The 21,357-nt window shown below is 38.2% G+C and overlaps 1 protein-coding gene across 7 annotated transcripts in view; it reads right to left on the reverse strand.

Annotated features, from left to right (window-relative positions):
• The window catches only part of LYST (lysosomal trafficking regulator), a 195,958-nt gene that overhangs the window by 62,163 nt on the left and 112,438 nt on the right, over positions 1-21,357 (reverse strand). For all 7 annotated transcript variants that reach the window (XM_057734359.1, XM_057734357.1, XM_057734360.1 and 4 more), the window contains 9 exons: positions 18,147-18,774; positions 17,260-17,437; positions 15,305-15,474; positions 13,837-14,067; positions 12,473-12,639; positions 11,637-11,789; positions 5,737-5,928; positions 3,906-4,084; positions 2,007-2,213 (listed from right to left, as the gene is read on the reverse strand). In XM_057734359.1, the coding sequence (XP_057590342.1) occupies positions 2,007-2,213; positions 3,906-4,084; positions 5,737-5,928; positions 11,637-11,789; positions 12,473-12,639; positions 13,837-14,067; positions 15,305-15,474; positions 17,260-17,437; positions 18,147-18,774 (2,105 nt within the window). The remainder of the gene's footprint in view (positions 1-2,006; positions 2,214-3,905; positions 4,085-5,736; positions 5,929-11,636; positions 11,790-12,472; positions 12,640-13,836; positions 14,068-15,304; positions 15,475-17,259; positions 17,438-18,146; positions 18,775-21,357) is intronic.

Below are 21,357 nucleotides of genomic sequence, written 5' to 3' on the forward strand. Positions count from 1 at the left end.
TAATTGCCAGGATTAAAAAGATGTAGCACACACCAAACAAATGCAGTGTGTGGGCCTTGTTTGGGTCCAGAATCAAGAGAACTATCTGAAAAATTACAAGAAAATTGGGAAAATTTAAGCACTGGATATTAGATGATAATATGGAATTACTGTTACTATCACAGAAAGTGATAAGTTAAAACAAAGTCTTATCAGTCACAGATACATATTGAAGTACTTACAGGTAAAACGACTTGATACCTGACATTTGTTTCAAAATACTACAAAGAAAAATTAAAGCTGGGTAACAGTCATGTGGGGTTCTTTTTTTGATTTCTCCCAAGTTGCAGGTATGTTTGAATGCTGCCATAGTAAACCTTAAAAAAAAATTATCAGATAGAGTAATTTGGTCTTGAGGTGGAGAGCTGGGTATCAAGCATAAGGGGTGAAAGTCTAAACTAGGATGGGCAGGCAGACTATGGAGAAAGGCAGGACTAAACAAATGACTGGCCTTGGCGATAAAACGGACTCGAGAGAAGAAAGTCCACCATAGTTCCAATGTTTCAAGCCGAAGGCAGTAAGGATACCACCAACAGAAATGGAGCAGTAGAGAAGGAAACCTGGTAGAAAAGGACTGGGAACATCAGGGTTCGATTCAGAAGGACGGCAGCTTTGCTCAGTATAAAGCACTGAAAGAACACCTCTTTGAATTCTCCATGGAAGGAAACTATGGGCTAGGTAGGTTCTGCCTCGGGAAAGGGAAAACAATGCCCTTAGTGCACCTGAGAGAGTCTTCATACTGGAAAGAGCACCTAAAAGTATCACTTCAAAACTATAACCTTTTGGTTCCTGGTATGATAAATCTGCATTTCCCAGGGATATAAAAGGGATACCTGTCTTTTCTTAAATATCTCATAATATTTTATTTATAGGGGTATAATTTACACACAATAAAGCATATAGACATTAAGTGTTCATTTCTAAAACTTTTGACAACTGTACACACCCATGTAACCATTACCCAAAATAAGATATGGTACATTTTTATCACCCCAGGCAGGTTTCCTTATGCCTCTTTCCAAGCAGTTCCCTTCTCACTGCCCCCTCCTCACAGAGACAACTACTGTCTGAATTCTATGACCCTATATTAATCTTGCCTATTCTTGGGCTTCATATGGACGGAATCACAGAATGTCTACTCTTTTGTGTCTGGATGTCCCTTTTGCCGACACCATGATTTTGAGCTTCCAGCATACTGGTGGATGTATCAGTAGTCTGTTCCTTGTTATTGTTTGTATAATAGTCTATTGTATAAATACATCACAATTCGGTTACACATTCTCCCACTGACAGACATTCTGATTATTTCCAGTTTTTGGCTATTAGTAAAAAGGCTGCCATGGATATTCTTCTACTAGTCTTTTTATGGAGATGTGTTTTAATTTCTCTTAGGTAAATACTTAAAAATGGAATTTTAGGGTCACAGGTTATGGGTATGTTTAATTTTATAAGAAACTGCTAAACAGCTGTGTAGAATGGTTGTACCATTTAAATTCTCCATTTATCGCTTAAATGATAGAATTTATAGATTCCGAAATTCTCTAAGTATTTTGATTTTATCATTCCAGATGATAAATATTTTTTGTTTTAACTTACTGTAAATATTTTTGAAATATAAGTACTGTTGTTTGAGCTATTCACTATAGATGTTTCAAGGATAATATAATGCTTAAAAAAAGTCTCCAAACAGTTCTTAAAGAAAACACTTCAAGATTTAGTAACAAACTACAAAGGATCTTAGAATTCAGATACAGAACTTCTTAAACACTAGAAAAAGGAATGGGGAATAAACAGAGAGGTCAAACTGACTCTGGTAAAGGGCATCTGAAGAAAGATCTTAGAAAATATTTGGTAAGAAAACTAATTTATGGTGTTTGGCATGAAAATATAGTTTAATTTCAGTTCCTGTTTTGTATAGTTTTATATTTGACCAATAGTTTTTAATTTCAAAATACTGAGGTACTTACTTGCAGGGATGGGCTAAGACAGTCTCGTAGTATTTCCTGATGATTTGGTTCACGAACTATTTCAAAAATTTGCTTTCTCTCTTGTGAAGGGTGCACTGGTGACAAAATATGCACGAGCAGTCTCCCAAGCTGCATTCGGAAGGTTTCCTTACAAGACCATAAGATTTTAGCCCACTGTTGTTTGGAACTACTGGTTTTACTTGAACCCTTAAATCAAAACAGGAGTGAATTAGGATCAAACTTCTTAAGCAATAATATACTAACCTCAATAGAGCCCTAGAAATCATGGAACATGTTTTATTCTAGAATTTTTAAACAGTTGAAATTAGAAAGACATATGCATCCATACAATGGGGGATTAAAAGAGATGGATGTACCTCAATGTTTATAGCAGCATTGTTCAAAATAGCCAAAAGGTGGAAATAATCCAAATACCCATTGACGGATGAATGGATAAACAAAATGTGGTATATACATAGGATGGAATATTGTTTAGCCTTAAAAAGGAAGTTCTGATACACGCTTCAGTATGGGTGAACTTGAAAACATTATACTGAAGTGAATAATGAAATAAGGCGCATTCAAAAAGGACAAATATTATATTAAATATCGTATGATAACTTAAATGAGGTATCTAGAAAGTCAAATTCGTAGAGACAGAAAGTAGAATAGTGGCTTCTCAGGGACTGGGGGAGAGGCTAATGGGGAGTTACTGTCCAATGGGCAGAGTTTCAGGCTGGGATGATGGAGAAAGTTCTGGGGATGGATGAGGGTAAGGGCTGCACAACAATGTACACTTAAAAACTGTTAAAACAGAAAAATTTATGTTAGGTATACTTCAACACAATTTTAAAAAGGAGACACTAAGAAGCTAAAGTCCTAAGCCACTTAAAAAAATTACCTAGGGCTTGGAAATTTTAAATGAGAAAAAAAAAAAGTGAGAGCCATCAAAGAACAATGGTAGATAAGCCTACATTGATTTGCCATATAAAAGAGAAAGGATTCATAATAAAGAGTTGAATTGGTACTAAAACACTGAGTATAACTGTCACAAATTAAGAACTGCATGTACATTGACCATTAATATCCCCTAACAAATAACCAAATAAGCTGTTTTGATTGTGGTCCCACTGAGGCTAACCCGATCCTGATCAAATATCCTGTATCTGGTTTAAAAACTGGAACCAGTACATTTTAGAGTTTATTCTGAGTTTTGGAGATGGCTCTCCAATTACTCCTAGTCCTAAGGGTTCTGTGTGAATGATTCAGTTCTAAGTGGAACCTGCAGAAAACAGAATCTAGTTTAGGTTTAGAGAGTGGCAGAATCATGATTTACGAGCTCTGCTAGAATTAGATTAGCCTTTGGTACCCATGGAGTGTACTAACCAATTTGCTCCCTATGGGCAGCTGGAAGGGGCCCACAGAACCCTAAGTGAGTCGATGATTAATGGAGCCTGACGCGTGTTGGTATTCTCTATATAATTGTGAAGGTGTTGGGTATGTTTAAGCCAACATCTACACTTCATAATTATTCATAATAATAATAATTCTAGAGTAAGTGCTGTCAATAAAGTCCTTTAAAAACAGGTTATTAGCTTAAACTCTCATAGTAAGCATCAAATTCCTACTCTTTTCTGATGCTGATATTATTTACTAAATTACAATATTAGAAAAATGGCTTTTGAGTTACAGACTTAAGAATCAGTGCTGCATGAAGGGAGTCCTTTTGGAAAGGGTAAATTAGCAATACATTTTACTCCAGTACTAAAATTCAAGTTGTGTTTCACAAAACTGTGTGCAAGCGTAGGAATATGATTTTGAAAACGTATAATACAGACACATTAAAACCTCTACTCCTTTTGTGTGGATGAGCATTTCCCATGTCATTACTTTACTTACAGTAGATACTCTGAATCCTTCTACCAGGTATGTGAACATTTCTTTCTGAAATGGATTGAAAGCAGAAGGCTGTTCATGATGAATATTTTCTTCAGAAATTTCAGTCTGGGAAACTGAGGCCTTGCTTTGAGTTGCATTTTCTGGAGTATTCAAAATGTCAATAATGTCTGGATTAAACTCTTTGAATAAAAAGAATAAAAAATCAGTCAAATCACTAGTACCTGGCCATTACACATGATAATGATGCTGGAAAAAATATTCTATGTAACTGCTAATTCAGTTGTCACAATATAAATGTGTAGTAGGTGTATTAGATGTAGAAAATACAGTATACTACAGAAAACAAATTCACCTAAAACAATGTAGAAATTTAAACATACATAGGTCATGCAACTCTAAATTAAAGGTTTATTTTACTAATGAAAATGAATTAAACTGCAAAATCATTAGTCATGAAGGTTCCTGTACAAATTAATCACAGAGATCACGTGATATTTACATTAGCTAGATATATGCAAACCTATCACTGGACATGCTATCCCATTAAATGCCATGCATGTGATAAAAATGGTTCCATTTCACAGTTTACCCTGGAGGCTGGTTGCCCCAAATATAAATCAGAAAAGTTAAAAAAAAAAAAACAACCTTGGGTTTCACTTGAATGTTTTTTAGAATTTTGACTTACCTGTACTGCTTTGAGTATATTTCTTTGAATAGCTTTTTAGTGGTTGCTGCAGGTATTATACTAAATATATAAATCATTAGCCCCTACAGAAATGCACATTGAAACCACAAGGCTATATCCCTGTATTATCTACCAGAATGGCTGAAATTAAAAACAGTGAAACTCCTAATGCTGATAAAGACGTGAAGAAAACTGGATCACTCACACATTGCTGGTAAGAATATAAAATTACACTGCCACTCTAGGAAAGTTTGTCAGTTTCTTAATAAGACCAACACACAACTACTATACAACCGAGAAATTACACTCCTGGACATTTATCCCAGAAAAGCAAAGACCCATGTTCACACAAAAACTTTCATATAAATGTTTACAGCAGCTAGCTTTATTTGTAGTAGCTGCAAACTGGAAAACACCCAGATCGTCTTTCAACAGGTAAATGACTAAAGTGTGGTACGTCCATGCTATGGAATACTACTCTCCCAAAACAAAAAAGGAACACACTCTGGTGCGTGCCACAACCAGGATGACTCTCCAGAGAATTATGCTGAGTGAAAACAGCCAGTCCCACGCAAGGCTACATACCGTATGATTCCATTTATTTAACATTCTTGAAATGATGAAAATACAGAAATGAGACCAGAGCGATGGTCGCCAGGGATTAAGGAAGGGGTGGAGGTGGGAGCAAAGTGGGCGTGGCACTAAAAGGCGACATACAGATCCTTGTGGTGATGGAAATGTTCTTTTTCTTGACTGTACTGATGTCAATACTGTATTGATAGTGGACTATCTTTTTGCAAGATCCACTGGGGGAAACTGGGTAAAGGGGACACAGGATCTCCCTGTAATACTTCCTAACAACTGCATGTGAATCTATGATTATCTCAAAGAAAAGTTTAAAAAACATATTGGAGGTGCTGTACTGTTATAAACTTCAATGGTCAATCTAGGCCAGCATTTAACAAATTAAAAAGTGGAATTTTACTCAAGGCTATTAGTTCCAAATAGGAAATTCTTTTACTAGTGTGGATGCTAAGAATGAAAATAGAATGCTGTTAAAAAATTGAAACCTAGTCAGTTCTTTCTTAAATTATTTTCCTTTTAGTTCAATACCTGAGCAAGAACATATTTATTCTCTAGTCCTACCTTGATAAATAATCCTGTTAACTGCTAAAATGGTGAGCCGCTGCAGTCTCTGTGCAAGCTCTGTTTCGGTTGCCTGGACAGGGTTCTCCTGACTCATTCTCCGTTGCATCATCACATGAAGTTCATCACTTGCTACTGAACGCATTTTCATCAGAAGAGAGTCCGTCTGAGCAAGAGGAAATTTTCGAGGACCTTCAAGTATATAAATTAAAACGTCAAATGCCAGAGTTAACAAGGATCAAAGAAACTATTTCTGCTGTAACTTTTTGATTATCAGACCATGAAAAGAACCTTATTTAATTCATAGGTAATTTATACAAGGGAAAGACAGTGATTAAGAGAAAGTGATGTTTTTCCCTCTTTGAAGAAGTGCAACAGTACCTCTGATTTCAAAGTCCTAAACAAGAATGTTGACGCTTGTGACATAGCTTAGTAGGATGGATGTCATCTGGCAAAATTTTAGTCCTCTGAAAAACTCAAACCATTTGTCAGAATGTTTCGACAAAATATTTTCAAATACTGTTCCACTTCCTTGTATTCCAAAATAACCAATAGATGTTTAAAGCACATCATGTTTTAGCAAGAACATTACCATTCCTGGGTAATTAACATTGCTGAATTTTATAAATTAGTTTTGAAAAGTGTATATAGTGACATAGTAGAAATCAGCCAAATAAAGTGAAGAGCTCAGAAAGGAGAGTATAATTCCAGTAATTTATTATTAAAATGATTTGGAATATATGCATCACGTGGGATTCAATCCTACAAAAACACTTCCTGAGAAATGTTTCCTCAGGTTGAAGAGGCAGGAGTGGGCTTCCTGCACTGTTACTGCACCTGCTCCGAGAGGCACCGCATGGGGAGTGGATCCAGGAGAAAGAGAGGGGACTGAGTCTTGATTTAATGGATTGAAGGAGAGAGGCATCGGAAGTTGACCATAGGAACCAAAATGACGTCTTGGTAGGTGAGGAATAATGGAATCCTTCATTGGAATTGAACCTTTTTTTAAATTATGAAAGCATATATCAATTTCCACAAATAGCCTCTATACACATTACTTACAACAGGTTTTAATGACTCATCCTGCAAGATATGTAAATATTTCAATAGCATTTTAGACTGTCCAGTATTTTAGGTACTTAGTATTTTTATTAGTTAATACATTTTGGTGGGTGGAATCACCTTTGAGACAAAAATGAAGCAAATAAAAAGAAAAAATTTATATCTGGGACATATTCAAGAATAATATCATCAGATGATGTCCTTAGTGTAAACAGATTCTTCCTAATGTCTACATCTCCGACAGCTTTCATGCTGTACAAGCAGCTGATAATCACAATTCAGAGACGCAGCAATATACCAAACAGGGAAATGTTAAGTCCTCTCCAGTGCTGTGTACTCGAAACAGTGGGAGGGAGTCCCCGCAGTCGGGCCGTGAAGCTGCACTGAGCTGCCGTGGCTTCACAGACTCCACTTTCTAAGCCTCAGGTTCCTTACATGTAAGATGTGGATCAGAAAGTAAAACAGAGCCCACCTCACAGGTGGATGTTTGTCACTATCTGACGCGATATTAAGTGTATTTGTTTACAGGCTTAGTGACTCTTTACTCCAGTAAAATATAGGTTCCATGAGAGCAGATAAAATAACTGGTACGTGGCTGATGCTCAATAAATATTTGATGGCAATGAATGGATAAAGAGGGTCGTTCTGTGGATTAAATAAAATAATAGATGTGAAACACAATGCCTGTCTCATACAAAGAATTAAAAGTGAACAGTTGCTATTGTTATTAATGCTTGAAATATAAAGGAAATTCATTTGTAGGTGAATTATACCAATAACACAACATTTATATATATATATACACACACACAAATATATACGATTACTTACGACATTTAAATGTATGTGTAGCTCTTTAAATAATACCCTAATGCTTACTTCTTCCTTTGTGTATTAAGGTGATGTGTAAAGTTTTTCATATTGATAAGCAGACAAGTGAAAAAAATACATATGTAAGAACTTACATTACTATCCTGTTAAAATATCAAAAACAAGTAAAACAATAACAACAAACGCTTTGTTAATTGACAATGGTTAGGGGAGAAGGTTAGGGAAGAAGATCATGGTAAATCAATATAGCAGATTATTATGCATTCATTAAACATAAAAATATTTATACTATGTGGAAAAGTATCTATACTATATTGATTAGAAATATAAATTGGCTTACAAGCAGAAGGTTGAGTATGATACTATTTAGGCAAAATTCTCTCTCTCTTATACATACCTGTATTAAAAAAAGACAGACACTGGGCTTCCTAGGTAGCGCAGTGGTTGAGAATCTGCCTGCCATTGCAGGGAACACGGGTTCGATCCCTGTTCCAGGAAGATCCCACATGCCGCGGAGCAACTAAGCCCGTGCGCCACAACTATTGAGCCTGCACTTTAGAGTCCGTGAGCCACAACTATCGAGCCCATGTGCTGCAATTACTGAAGCCCACGTGCCTAGAGCCCACACTCTGCAACAAGAGAAGCCACGCAATGAGGAGCCGGCGCACCACAACAAAGAGTAGCCCCCACTCACTGCAACTAAAAAGAAAGCCTGCACACAGCAAAAAAAAAAAAAAAAAAAAAAAAGACCCAACACGGCCAATTAAATAAATAAATAAATAAATAAATAAATTTATTAGGGAAAAAAAAAGACACTAAAGAACTGGTGCTTTGTTCACTAGGTGGTAGGGGACCATCGGAGTTGTTGAGCAGAATGGTACACACAAGTCAGCCTGTGAGAAGGTTAACCTGGCAACAAAATAGTATCTAACGCCTCCAAGAGTATGAGAACGCAAATCTAGACGTGATGGAAAGTGCTGCTGAAGAAACTCTGGTCCCAGGCCATGAATATCCTGGGGTTCACAGTCTGAGTAGATCTGTCTGCCATCAAAGACTGTGATGTGTGGCCGGAACCGAAGCTGGGCCCACAACTCCTGCTGGAGGTACAGGCGGGGGCTGTGGGGTTGGAGATGTCACTTGTCTCAGCAGTTTCCAGTAAATGCTAAATGAGTCTATTGAGAAAAAAATCCCTCCCCTCCAAATTTGTCACCAATGAGAACAGTTTGTTTGAAATCTTTGAAGGAACAGTTCATTATCTAAATGATGGAAATATAAATCCCTCTTAGTCACTTTAATATCATGAACAAATGGACTTCAATGAGTTTTTATAACCACACTGCTCAGAAGCAGAGGAGCTTCAGCACTGTGTATCCTTTGCACTGATAGTGTACAAAGCCAATACACTTTGAAATAGCTTTTGACTAATACTGAACAAATAAAACACAGCCTTTGCCAAATACATGTGTAAAACAACATGGAAGGAAATACAAAGCAACAACTTAACACATATAATGTGGAGTTTTGTTAAACTGGATTCACAAAGACAGCATTTAAATAAGGAACTATTTATTTATTTATTTAATTCTTTGGCTGTACCACACAGCATGTGGGATCTTAGCTCCCCAACCAGAGATCAAACCCACGCCCTCTGCATTGGAAGCATGGAGTCTTAACCACTGAACCGCCAGAGAAGTCCTAGGAAGTATTTAAAACCAGAAGAATTCTTGTGAGAGATCCGAGAGAGATATAAAGATACAACAGACCTGGAAGAAGTGGGTGTAGGGTAAGATGTAAAGAGATGGGTGCAGGGGCCTTGCTCCAACAGTCTCTAATTCTAGGTCTCGGTGGATCTGCAACATGAGGAAGCTGGACTGGATGACTTTCAAGGTCTTTTATCAAGTTCAACATTTTTAGGATTCTATAAGCCTCATGTGGCCTTACAGCAATTGTGTTTACTTAGTGTCTTAGTGTGAAAAGTACAAGCCCTGGTAAAAAAGGCTAGAGGAGTCAGGGGAAAAAAGGAGAATGGTTTAGAGAAAAGACTAAAAGTCTATTATCCACTTTAAAATGACTCAAAGGAAAAAATAAACAATACAAACTTGGAGCTCTGCAGGGCTCTCAGGCTGAGGGTGATAAAAATGCTAGTATATAAAGAGAGAGATGACAGACTGTTAGAGAAATCACACACCAAACAGAAAATAGCAAAAGGGCTGCTGTGTTAGCCCAGGCACAAGCTGATCATAAACTAAACCGAGGATCTAGGTATAAAAGCAAAGAAGAAATGGACATGAGAAAGAGAAACATCAAGAAGGAAGAAACAGCAGGAATTTGTGATGTAGTAAAGGTATACTTTCCTCTGTCAACAGAGGGTGAATTCCATCTAAGCAGTCTCTACAAAAGGAAAATGGTCCAAAAGTCACTTTTTGGCATGCAGGCAGCCGAGCGTTACTGCCAGACTTGGTAAAAGATGGAATCCTCCCTGGGACAAAAGAGGCACAACTGGGGGAGAAGCTCAAGAGGAGAGATTATATTCAGATATTAAATTAAGGAAGGCTGTACAGGGCAATAAGTCTAGTTACATGGATGTTTTACAAGTTTTATTTACATAGCTTTCATTTAGCATAATGTAAACATTCCTACAAAACAATGTATATTTAATAGCTTTTCTCTACAGAGGGGCTGTTTCACATGGTTTTCAACTTTGGCATAGCACTGAACACAATGAAGCAGTTTCACGCAGGTAGAAGAAAGATTTGGGTTTAAAAGCCCTTAAGACTGCAAGGGTGAATAAACTTCAAACAATTTACCAAGTACTCTATTTGGAGAAACATGTGCGTGTGCGCACATGCGCGTGCGCGTGTGTATGTGTGTGTGCACGCGCGTGCGTGTATGTGTGTTGTGTCTATGTGTGCGCGCACGTGTGCGTGTTGTGTGTGTACGCATGTATGCGTGCATGTGTGTATGTGTGTGCGTGTGTGCATGTACCAGTACCTATGTCCACTATATGCAGATGTATATTTACATGTGTGTGCATATACAGACCTAATGTGTATGTGTGGGGAGTATTTATGCTATCTTTCTGAATTAATGTGTATAAGGTCAGAGTGGATTTTGTGGAAAAAATAAGTCAATATTAAAAATTATAATTTGACGATATGCCCTCATTTACAACAAGCCGTAAGGTCACGTGCATAACATAACCCTATCAGGGCCACCATCATCTCCTGCCTCGGCTACTGCAACAACCTCCTCCATGTACTTCCCACTACCTTTCCCACTTTCCTCTAATCCACTCTCTACACAGATACCAGGGCGGTCTTTACAAAATGAAAATCTGGTTATGTCATGCCACCCACTTAAAAGCCTTTAATAACTTCCCATTAGGATAAAATCTAAACTCTTTAACGTGGCCCATATGATGACACATGAACTGGTTCCTGTCGTCCTGCACAGCCTCATCTGGCGGCACTGCCTCATCAAGGGCTACACTCTAGTTACATGGCTTTCTTTCAGTTCTCTGAACAAGCTTAGCTTTTTCCTGCCCCAGGACCTGCATATCAGCTGTTCATTCTGCCTGTAACACTCTTCTTCCTGTGACTCCTGCCAACTCCTTTCTCAACCCTTATATTGAAATCTCACTTCCTCAGAGACTTCCCTAACTCTGGATGTAAATCAGGCTGCCCTGTTACAGCCTCTATTCCTACCTTCTACATTTCTCCACTACTTTATAGTAGAAAGGAAGAATCTGTGTCTTTTTTTTCTCATCAATTGTATCTTCAACATTTAGCACAGTGCTTGGCACACGGTAGGTGCTCAAGAGATAACTGAATGAGAACAGCACTGAAAAGAAAGCAGTAGAATAGTTTCCTCTATAAGGAAAACCTTCTCAAACTTTACAGTTTAACTTTTGAAACAAAGAAATGTTTTAAAATGTGAATGACATCAGAATACAGGAGAGTCAAGCTACCTTCCATTTATAATTATTAAAATATTATTTCAATACTCACCAGCAATGCTCTTTCGCTTTTGAAATGCTGCATGATGGGGAGCAGATGGAGACTGAAATGAATCTGTAAGGTTTTCAGAGTCATGATTTGCGGTGGTCCTTATAAATTCCATAGCAGCCTGGAGAACTCTAAACTGTAGTGCAACAGCCATATCTAAGAACAGAAGATACTAGAATGTTTTCAAGCTATGTGGTTGTTAATTTTTCTTAATTGATTTTTATATTCATGCAATATCAAAACTGCCAATAATGTTTTATTAGACATAAATTTAAATTTTTTGATCAACATGGGTTCTTGATGGTAGTAAACATTTCTTAACTGTCTTTAAAAGCAATTTTAAAGCAAATTTCCAGATTATCACTAAAAAAGTTCAATGGAAAAATACTACCTCACAAATTTATTTCACTTTATGCAGCTGTTTTAAAGAACAGACTTTTTAATACATAAGGCAAAAGTTTAACCAGAAATTTTCACATTTTTCTGCCCCATATTCACTGTAATATTTGCCAAGAAAACTAAAGGCCATTATTATACACTAGAAGCCTTTTCATTCTACTTGGTAAGAAAAATCAGCAGCTTCTTTTAATGATGTGTTGCCAGCTGCTGATTACATCAGGGCATCACTTTTTAATTTTTGATACTTAAAAAGGTTTCTTTTTAAAGTCAGCAAACAAACAAACAAACAATCCAGCAAACAAAGGATGAACCTTTAGTAAAACAGTTTCTCTCCTCTATCCCACTCTCTCTACAGAAGCCAGAGAAACAGATTAGGTTCTACTAACATTTTTGGCTGTTATACAACTGCCCCCCACACATCCATGAAAATTAAATCTTACTTTGGGTCCTCTTGTTTTTGCTATTTTGAAGATATCCAAGCAGTACAATAAGGTCTTCAATAACTCTAAAATACTGTGAGCCTGAGGAACTGCAAGCATGAATTGTAACTGCTATGAAAAGCTGCTGTATATCACAAGCAAGCAATCTGTATTCATTCAAAGGAACGCTAAAGGAAAAGAACAAATAATTTAAGGCAAAAAGAACTGGTTTAAATTGCTGTTCTGCTAGCATTCATTCATTCATTTGTTCACGCATTCATTCGATATTTAACCATGGTTACTCTACGGCAGGTCATATGAACTACATGCTGGGAACAGAAATAAGAAGACATGCTTTGACTCCTGTCAAAACTCAGCTTGCAGAGGACCAGACAAGTGAACAGACAACTATCACCAGTAAGCGATGGTAAGTGTCACAACAGAGACTAACACAAGATACTGTGGGAATGTACCCGCAGGGTCCCAGCCACATTAGAGGTGAAGATTCCATGGGTATGAAGAGGGATATTCTTCTGAGAAGACTTCTCAGAGATGGTTAATTTGAATAAATTAACTGACCTCTCTGAAGTTCACTTATGCAAAATATGAGTATTTTCAGGATTAAAAGAGATAAAGATTTGAACATATATGGCCCAGAGAATCACTGAGGATATGCTCTGCCTGCTCTGCAAAAATACACTTAACATTTAATGCTTTAATGTGCAGTAAGATGGTGCTTCTGGAGATTTGTATCTTAACGTTATGCCAATAAAAATGTTACAATGTACATCATAAATGCAGACACCAAAGGCACAAATCCAAATAATAATATAATTGCCAAACATATTCTTTAAAGCTGTTAATCAATTCAGTGGGCGGCCATTTGGCTATTAGAAACTGTTATGGTAGCCGACAGTGTTACTACGCTAAAAGTGGGAGAGCACGGTGACCGTAAAGCACAAGCTTCTGAAGTAAGAAGATTCAGCCTCAAGTTCTCTCTTTACGGCTGTGTGATCTGCAGCAAGTTACTACATCTCTCTAATCCTCAATTTTCCATTCCTGATGCGGATAATTATTTTTATAAGACTATAGTGGAAGCTTGGTAAATATATTTGAGGAAATTTATTCAACTTGTCTTCAGATTCTAAATACCTAAAAGTATGTCATATAAATATCTGTTTTTTTTTTAAACCAAACTTTATTGAAAATGATGGAAAATATGCTCTATTAAATTAAATTAAATTAAACTTAATCAGTTTTGGAGGAAAGAAATTTTTTGAAAGTATTATGAAATATCATAATACTTTAATGTAACCTGCTACTAAAGTTTTTCCCTTTCCAAAGTTTTTATCAGATGTAGTTTTAAATAAGAATTTAAAACTTACTTCTTTTCTAATCCATTCAAGGCTGCTACTGTATTACATAACACGTAGAGTAGGCCGTTATCCAACAACATATCTGCTACCTTAGAACAAGAATTTAATATCTGGAGAAGAAGTAAGAGAGTGTTATGCAAGAGCACGTTGTCATACAAGGAGGTCTCTATTAGTCCCAGAATAGGAATGACAGACCACTTCTGAAAAAGTCCCATGTTTTTCACATCTTCCAGATCAAATCTGTAATAAATAATACACAGTTAAGAGCACGTTAGAAGCAATTAACATGAAAGAAGGAAAAATGATTGCAATATGGGCTGCTTTGTTGACCTGATTTTGAAGCTATAAAGCATAAATTAGGGTAGCAAGGATTCTTAACCTTTTTTTAGCTCATAGATCCCCTCCAATAATAAGATAAAAAGTGTTGCTAGAAGTCTGTCCCAAGGCAAATATACAAATATTCAAGTGAAACATGTATACAATTTCATGGTTTTAACTGACTCACTTTAATTTGTCCACAAACTCCTAAACTGTACAAAGAACCCCTGCTCTAGGGATTTATTTAACAAGTGCACACTAAAAAAACAACTACTCTTTTACTTAGTATTTGAGACAGGGAGCTAGTAAAAAGAGGTCCAGCGAAAGGAATGGATCTTGAGTTCTTGTTCCAATACTATTTGCCTCTGTGATGGAGGGAAATTATATACCTGTTTTAAACCTCATTTTCCTTATCTGTCAAATGTGTGTGGTGGTATTTGCTCTACTTTCTTCTCAAGGTTATTATGAGAATCAGATGAGATGATGCAGAAATGCTTTGAAAGAGCCAAAAGCTATATGCAAATAGAAAGTACTACTGTCACTGCTGCAATTAACAAGTAAACTCCTCAAGGTCTGAATCGCTCTACTTACAAACAAGTAGGAGACACAATAATAATAAAAAGACACATTTCTCTCTACTTAATCATACACAGAAACAACAGCTTTAACTTTTCTGCCAAACTTTTGGCTTGGGAGAAAAATATTCTTGAATTTTTGTACTTATTTGCTAATCCTTCAGCATTACACCAGGGTCAAAGCTCAGTGCGCTGGAATTCCAGGTTAGGGACTGACTCTTCTCCCAGATAACCCAGGTCTCTGCGGGGAGTGAGGAGCTTGTCTACAGACCCCACATGTAATCTGCGGCTGAGGCTACAGAAGCCACCTTCTTCTCAGTTAACCTCAGGTTAACACTGTACGCCAAGTCCTAACTATCACTTTCTTTCATTTGATGCAGCATTTCTTTCTTTCTAGTTCCTAGCTAGTGAATGAAATACAAAGGAAGAAGTTATATTAGAAAGAATATCATATAGAATTGATATTGATTCACTTGGAAAATGACTTCTGGCTTTCTAAGAGTGACCAAGAAATTTTGTTAAGAGTCAGTTTAACAAATTTTACATTGAAGACAAAAGATTCCCAACAGGGAAAACCCACTTACTCTTCATCAAGGCCAATACGTCGGCCAAAGAACATTTCAATGAAGCATTCTAATAATTCCTGAGTTCCCCGATGAAGATACAACTGGTTGGCCAGCAAGGAAAAGCCACGATTCTTCAGAAATTTATCTTTTTGTTCCTTAGATGCTCTATTAAAATATGCATCTAATAGCTAAGGAAAAAAATTAAGTTAGATAATGTGTTAAAACTTCATATAATGCATACAAATCAGATAGTGTATTATACTTAGAGTTGTGAGTCATTGTTTAGTTTCATCTGTATAGAACACAGAAAGCTCAAAAGAAATGCCACCTCCTTAGCAAAACAAAAATGAACTTTGTCTCTAATTATTATGGAATGCTAATGATGACTCTGTCTTAATACTTTTGTGATGGGAAACTAGCTTTTTAGCTGAGCATGGACACCTCGCAGACTGGCAGCCTTCGCTGAGTATAAGTAGAATATTTGTGTCTGATTCTAATTCTGAAAAAAGAAAAATCAGTCAACACTGTATGATTCTTTCCCTGGGGGGGAAAAATATATATATATGTATATCTCTATATATCTCCCAGAGCTCTATTTTTCTAGACTTCTCGACATTTTATTTATCCTGAGCATAGGCCTAAATTTCCATCTTTTCCCAGCATCCTAAATGCAACATGTGTACAATCAAAGTAATTGTTTTTCCTTCCAAACACACTTCTTCCATGGTTCTGATCTCAGAGCACAGCAGCAGCATACTCTGAGGTTTTAAGGCTAATCTCACTTTTGGCTTTTCTCGTCCTGATTTCCCACATGTAATTATGAAGGTCTCTCACCTCCATTCCAGCAAATGTCTCTCAAATCTGTCTGTCCTTTGACTTCCCACTTCTCCAGATCAGGGGCTCATCATCTCTCCCCTGGACCACTGTGCCAGCCTGTGAACACGATGCTTCCACCTCTCTCCCCCCTGCGATCACTCCCTCACAGTGGTGACAGACTATTCTTACCAAAACACACATCTCTTTACCGCCCTACTTAAAAGGCTTTCTAAGTTTACAGCACAAGACAAAATATACCTTTCGCATGAATCCTTCCCTAGTTCCCCTGTCAGAATTATTTGCTTTTCCTGTGCTCCTGTTCTTCTTTATTGATGCTACCATCAAAGCATGCATCACACAAGTCCTTACATTTTACCTAGTTGAGTATACATCTCTCTCCCCCACTGGCCTATAAACTCTTGAATGCAGAGGCTTATTCCCCTTTATAACCCACACAGCAGCACGCCCAGTGTTTTGCACATGAAATGGAAGCTAAGTACATGGTGGGTTGAACTGCAACTGATTAAACAATATCCCACATCAAACTAAGAAAATGAGACTCTTTAAAGACCATTTCAATTTTGGGTTGTTTCCTAAAGGGAACCATTCATATCAAACATTTATTCTTTCAACAATGTACTTAGGATCTTTTATATGTTAGACACAAGATGCCTACCTTCACAGGATGTATATTTCAGTATGGGAGATTAAAAAAAACAAGTACACAAATTAAAAAGATAATTACAAGACACAACTAGGATGCTATAATAGAACAAACGAGGAGCAGGGCTGGACGGAAGCTGTTCTGAAAGGTGATCAGGGAAGGCCTCTCTGAGAAGGTGACACCTGAGCTGAAACCTCAAGTGTCAAAGATCTGACGATACTACACTGCAGGAGAGACTTGCAGTGAGCTATGTGTTCCTTGTAAGTAGTAAAGGCTTAACAAACATACCGATATGAATCTATATAAGATGGAGGGCTTAAAATTGGATGGTAATATATATAAAGATAGGGGTAAGAAGTAACAAACTCTATCAGCTCATTATGCCTAAGAACAAAGAAAGCTTCAGGTCTATTTGACTACGTATATTCAAATTTTAAATTACACACATATTTACTTTTCCAAATGAAAACAACGTATTAGGAGTTGCCCTTACTTTAATAACTCCTTGCTGTACGGCCGGCGATGGGTGGTTAACAAGGACCAGCAGCGTGTCTGCCTGAATGAGCCTGTCCATCACATCTTCCAGCATGACATCAGGCAGGATGAGAAGAACTCCACTTAAGAGTTCATACAGCCCACAGCATATAGGTACCAAACAGTCTTCAGTTACACTAAAACACAGACCCCAAAAGTCTTACCAACACAATATCGGGGAGAAAAGTAGTGTATCATGATTACCTTAAAAACTGTGATGAGTAGTAATATTTTTCACATGTGAAACAAGTTCATAAGGTTTAAAAAATGTTTCCTGATTTAACTGTGATTAACAAATTTGCCATCACTTTCCATCACCGGTATTTTTTAGGATATCCGTCTATTGGACACTAGTCTATTCTACATCTGTGACTTCCAACAGCCACTGTGTTACTTCAACTATTTAAAATTAAATTAAAAATCCAATTGCTCAGCTGCACTGGCCACATTTCAAGTACATCTACGTCTCCTACGGTGGACAGCACAGGTGAACGTTTTCATCATCGTGGAATGTTTCATTGACAGTGCTAATTAAGATGCTTTGGGGACCAATATAAACTGTATAATTTCCCTAAATGGAAGAGTTTTTCTCTAATAACCACATGGGATAACCATAAGATAACTTTTTTTTCAAGAACGATTTATGGCTTAGCCTTTGGTTAAATATGGAATTCAATATCACGTAGTATTAAAACAAGGAAAAAGGTACCTTAGTTTGTTGTTAATACATATCTTGTACTATAAGAGGTCACATAATAAAGACATTTTTACAAGAACAAAAATTCTTCAAAGAACAGTAAAAAAAAAAAAGGAGGGGGGTGGGTTGGCATACAAAATCGTGGGTACCTGTGAGCGCTCGCAGTCCGGCTGTGGTGTGGCTCGTAACGGAGAGAAAAGGCAAAGTCCTCCCAGCCGACGACGTTCCTGTCAGCGAGACTTGGCCACCGGCCGACAGCTGCAGAGCCGCTCTGCGAGGGAAAAGCTAGCCCAAGGCTTGCAACAGTGCTGTGGCTTCGTTGGAACGAGGCCAGTCCCCTCAGGTAATCAGGTCGGCGTGGGCAGGACTCGTCCCCAGCACTGTCATCGTCTGATCTGGCTTCTGCTCCCATCTCTTTCTGATCTACTTTGACCGCTGGAAGTCCCGATGTTCCTTTTGGGACACCACTGACAGAGGCATGGGCTGGAAGGACAGCTTCCGTTTCACACACTGTTTTTGCAGACTCACAGCTACTGACGAAAGCATCTTCCTTGCCTTTTTTCAGCGTCTCGGAACTCCCCGGAGGGCTCCATTTCTCTGACTGGGAAGCGGCATCCTTGTCTACAATGCTTTGTAACTTGTCAATACTACAACCCAAACTTCCAGTCAGTTTTCGTGGTTGGATTCGAGGGGAAGAAGTAGGAAATGCTGGTAGGCTTCTAGAACGCAGCATGGGGGCAGTCATCTGCTGTAGAACAGTGCTGGAGGAACTGTTTCCTGGTAAGAGCAGACAGAAAAACCCATTCAGTGGGCCCACTTCTTTTCCGCACTCTCAGTCCCACCCACAGCAACAAGCCATTTATCTAGCGATGCTAAAGAACCCACACAGGCTGATGGTCACAGTCACTAATGCTTAAAATTCTTAAGTGTTAAATCTATTTTTCTTTTAACTACTTTTTAATAAAATTTTCTCAAGATACATATCTTTTCCTGTCTCCTTAACAAAATATAAGTGATTTGAACCTATTAGGATTAATGGCCCTACTGTAGTGAATTAAGTGAAACTTAGGTGCCTCAGGCTAACAGTCACTAGGATGCAGTCTGATACAGTGGAAAGAGTGCGGGCTTTGCCTCGACATATAACAGGATTCAAGCGATAGTTCAGCTAGTTAGGTGGCTTAGGTAAGTCATTTAATGATATGAGTGTTCATTTCTGCAAATGTAAAATGAGGGTTCAGAACATCTACTCTGCAGGGCTGCCTTAAGGATTGAGTGCGATCCTACTCGTGATGCACTAGCATAGTGCCCGCCATCTAACAGGTGCTCAATAAATGGCAGTGATAGTCGTTCCTGGTGTTGTTATTACTAGGCTGAATGTCCCTAGACTGTTCTCTCACTCCTCCATTTCTGCAGTCACTTTTTGCTGCTGTTACTGAGAAGAAACAGTTTTTTCTCTTCTTGCTATAGCTCTCCAATTTTCTGCTTCTTATATTCTATGTAGGAGGAGACCAGAAAAATCCCTCTCATGCTAGCGCACAGGATGTAAGTGAACACTGCTCAAGGTGTGGTCTGTGGGCCAGAAGCACGGGGATGAGCACCGCTGTGTGACTGTTAGACATGCACATTCTCAGGCTCCACCCCAGATCTACAGAATCAGAACATGTGAAGCAGGGGCCCAGGGCTGTGTTTTAACAAGTTCTCCAGGTGAGTTTTTGGCACGTGAAAACTTGAGAAGCACTGATATGAAGTAAACAAGCACTGAATAAACTGCTTAGAGCTCAGGCTTTGTGGCAGTAAAACAGCTCCACAGCTCAGAAATTTCTCCTAGTTATTTCTGGATTTTGGCTGGAGGAATAAGGTTGCCAAAACAGCCTGTTCACATGACCTGGAGAAAATGGAGGCATGATTGCACTAGAAAATGTTTCAGAGTGATGCACAATGATTTAAAAAATGACACTTTCTATAAAATTCCAAATAAAACTAAAACACAGCCTTAAAATATTATAATAAAAGGCCATAAAATGTGCTAGAGAATAACTGCAACACTTTGGGAGAGAAAGGATATTGGAGATTAATACCTAGATACCTTGTCTTATTTATCTGTCTCTATCTTACCAGCCTATTTAATAATTTGTATTGGAGCTGGAGACAAGACTAGGTGGGACTGACAGTAGAAGGAGTGTCTCAGTATGGAAGAGAACAGCAGTCAGGAAAGGAAAAGACAAACAGCCAGTTCACAACCAGCAGACATGGACCTATTTTTTCTCTATAAAAATAGAGATGAGGTTGTTTCTTAAGAACAAACTAGGAAGATAGAAAGTATTGTTAGCTTAAAGACTTGAATATACTTGCTACGGAAATAGAAGAGGTAATTGATTCTGAACATACAGGAAACTTATACGGTCGACTCTGCTGCAGGCCCTTTTAATGGCAGAAATTCTAGGGGCTCCCTGGTGGCGCAGGGGTTAAGAGTCCGCCTGCCAACGCAGGGGTCACAGGTTCAAGCCCTGGTCCGGGAGGATCCCATGTGCCACGGAGCAACTAGGCCCGTGCGCCACAACTGCTGAGCCTGTGCTCTAGAGCCCACGAGCCACAACTACTGAGCCCACGTGCCACACTGCTGAAGCCCGTGAGCCTAGAGCCCGTGCTCTACAAGAGAAGCCACCACAATGGGAAGCTCGTGCACCACAATGAAGAGTGGCCCCTGGTCCCCACAGCTGGAGAGAGATGCACACAGCAGAGAAGACCCAATGCAGCCAATAAATAAATAAGTAAATAAATAAACAAATAATAAAATTTATTTAAAAAAAAGAAAAATCCACAGGAGTGTGAGGATTGTTAGATTGAGGAAAGGTTCAAGTTTTTCGGCTCAAGAGTGCCAAAAGGCCAAGGGGGACAAGGAAAAGAAGAAATAAAATTATTGGCTAATGGGATCTAGGCCAGAGGGGAAAACAGGCAGAGAGAACTTGGGATGATGATAAAGAAACCAGAAAGATAGGAAGTTGTCACAGAGAGTGGGAGACTGTAGTTTCAGAGGTGGGAGCATTCTTTGATGGTGTCTAAGATAGATGTGAGCAGACTGGTAGATGAAGTAGAGGGGAAGGTCCCCAGAGTCAAGGACCATGACGCTGGAGTACGGATGGCCATTTACACAGCAAGTGAAGTTGTCTAGAATGAGTTCAGGTGGAAAGGAGACAGTAAGCCAAAGCTTTTGAAGAAAATGGAAAAAAAAATCAGAAGTTTAATGAAAGACAAATGACTATGATAAAAGGGGAGAAAGAATTCTAGGGCAAGACAGCATGAGACTCATCAGTTTCCTAAGTTCTTCTGAGAATCACTTGTCATACTGAGTGTGAGTTA

Source organism: Hippopotamus amphibius, chromosome 5, assembly GCF_030028045.1.
Source record: "Hippopotamus amphibius kiboko isolate mHipAmp2 chromosome 5, mHipAmp2.hap2, whole genome shotgun sequence".
NCBI lineage: Eukaryota > Metazoa > Chordata > Mammalia > Artiodactyla > Hippopotamidae > Hippopotamus > Hippopotamus amphibius.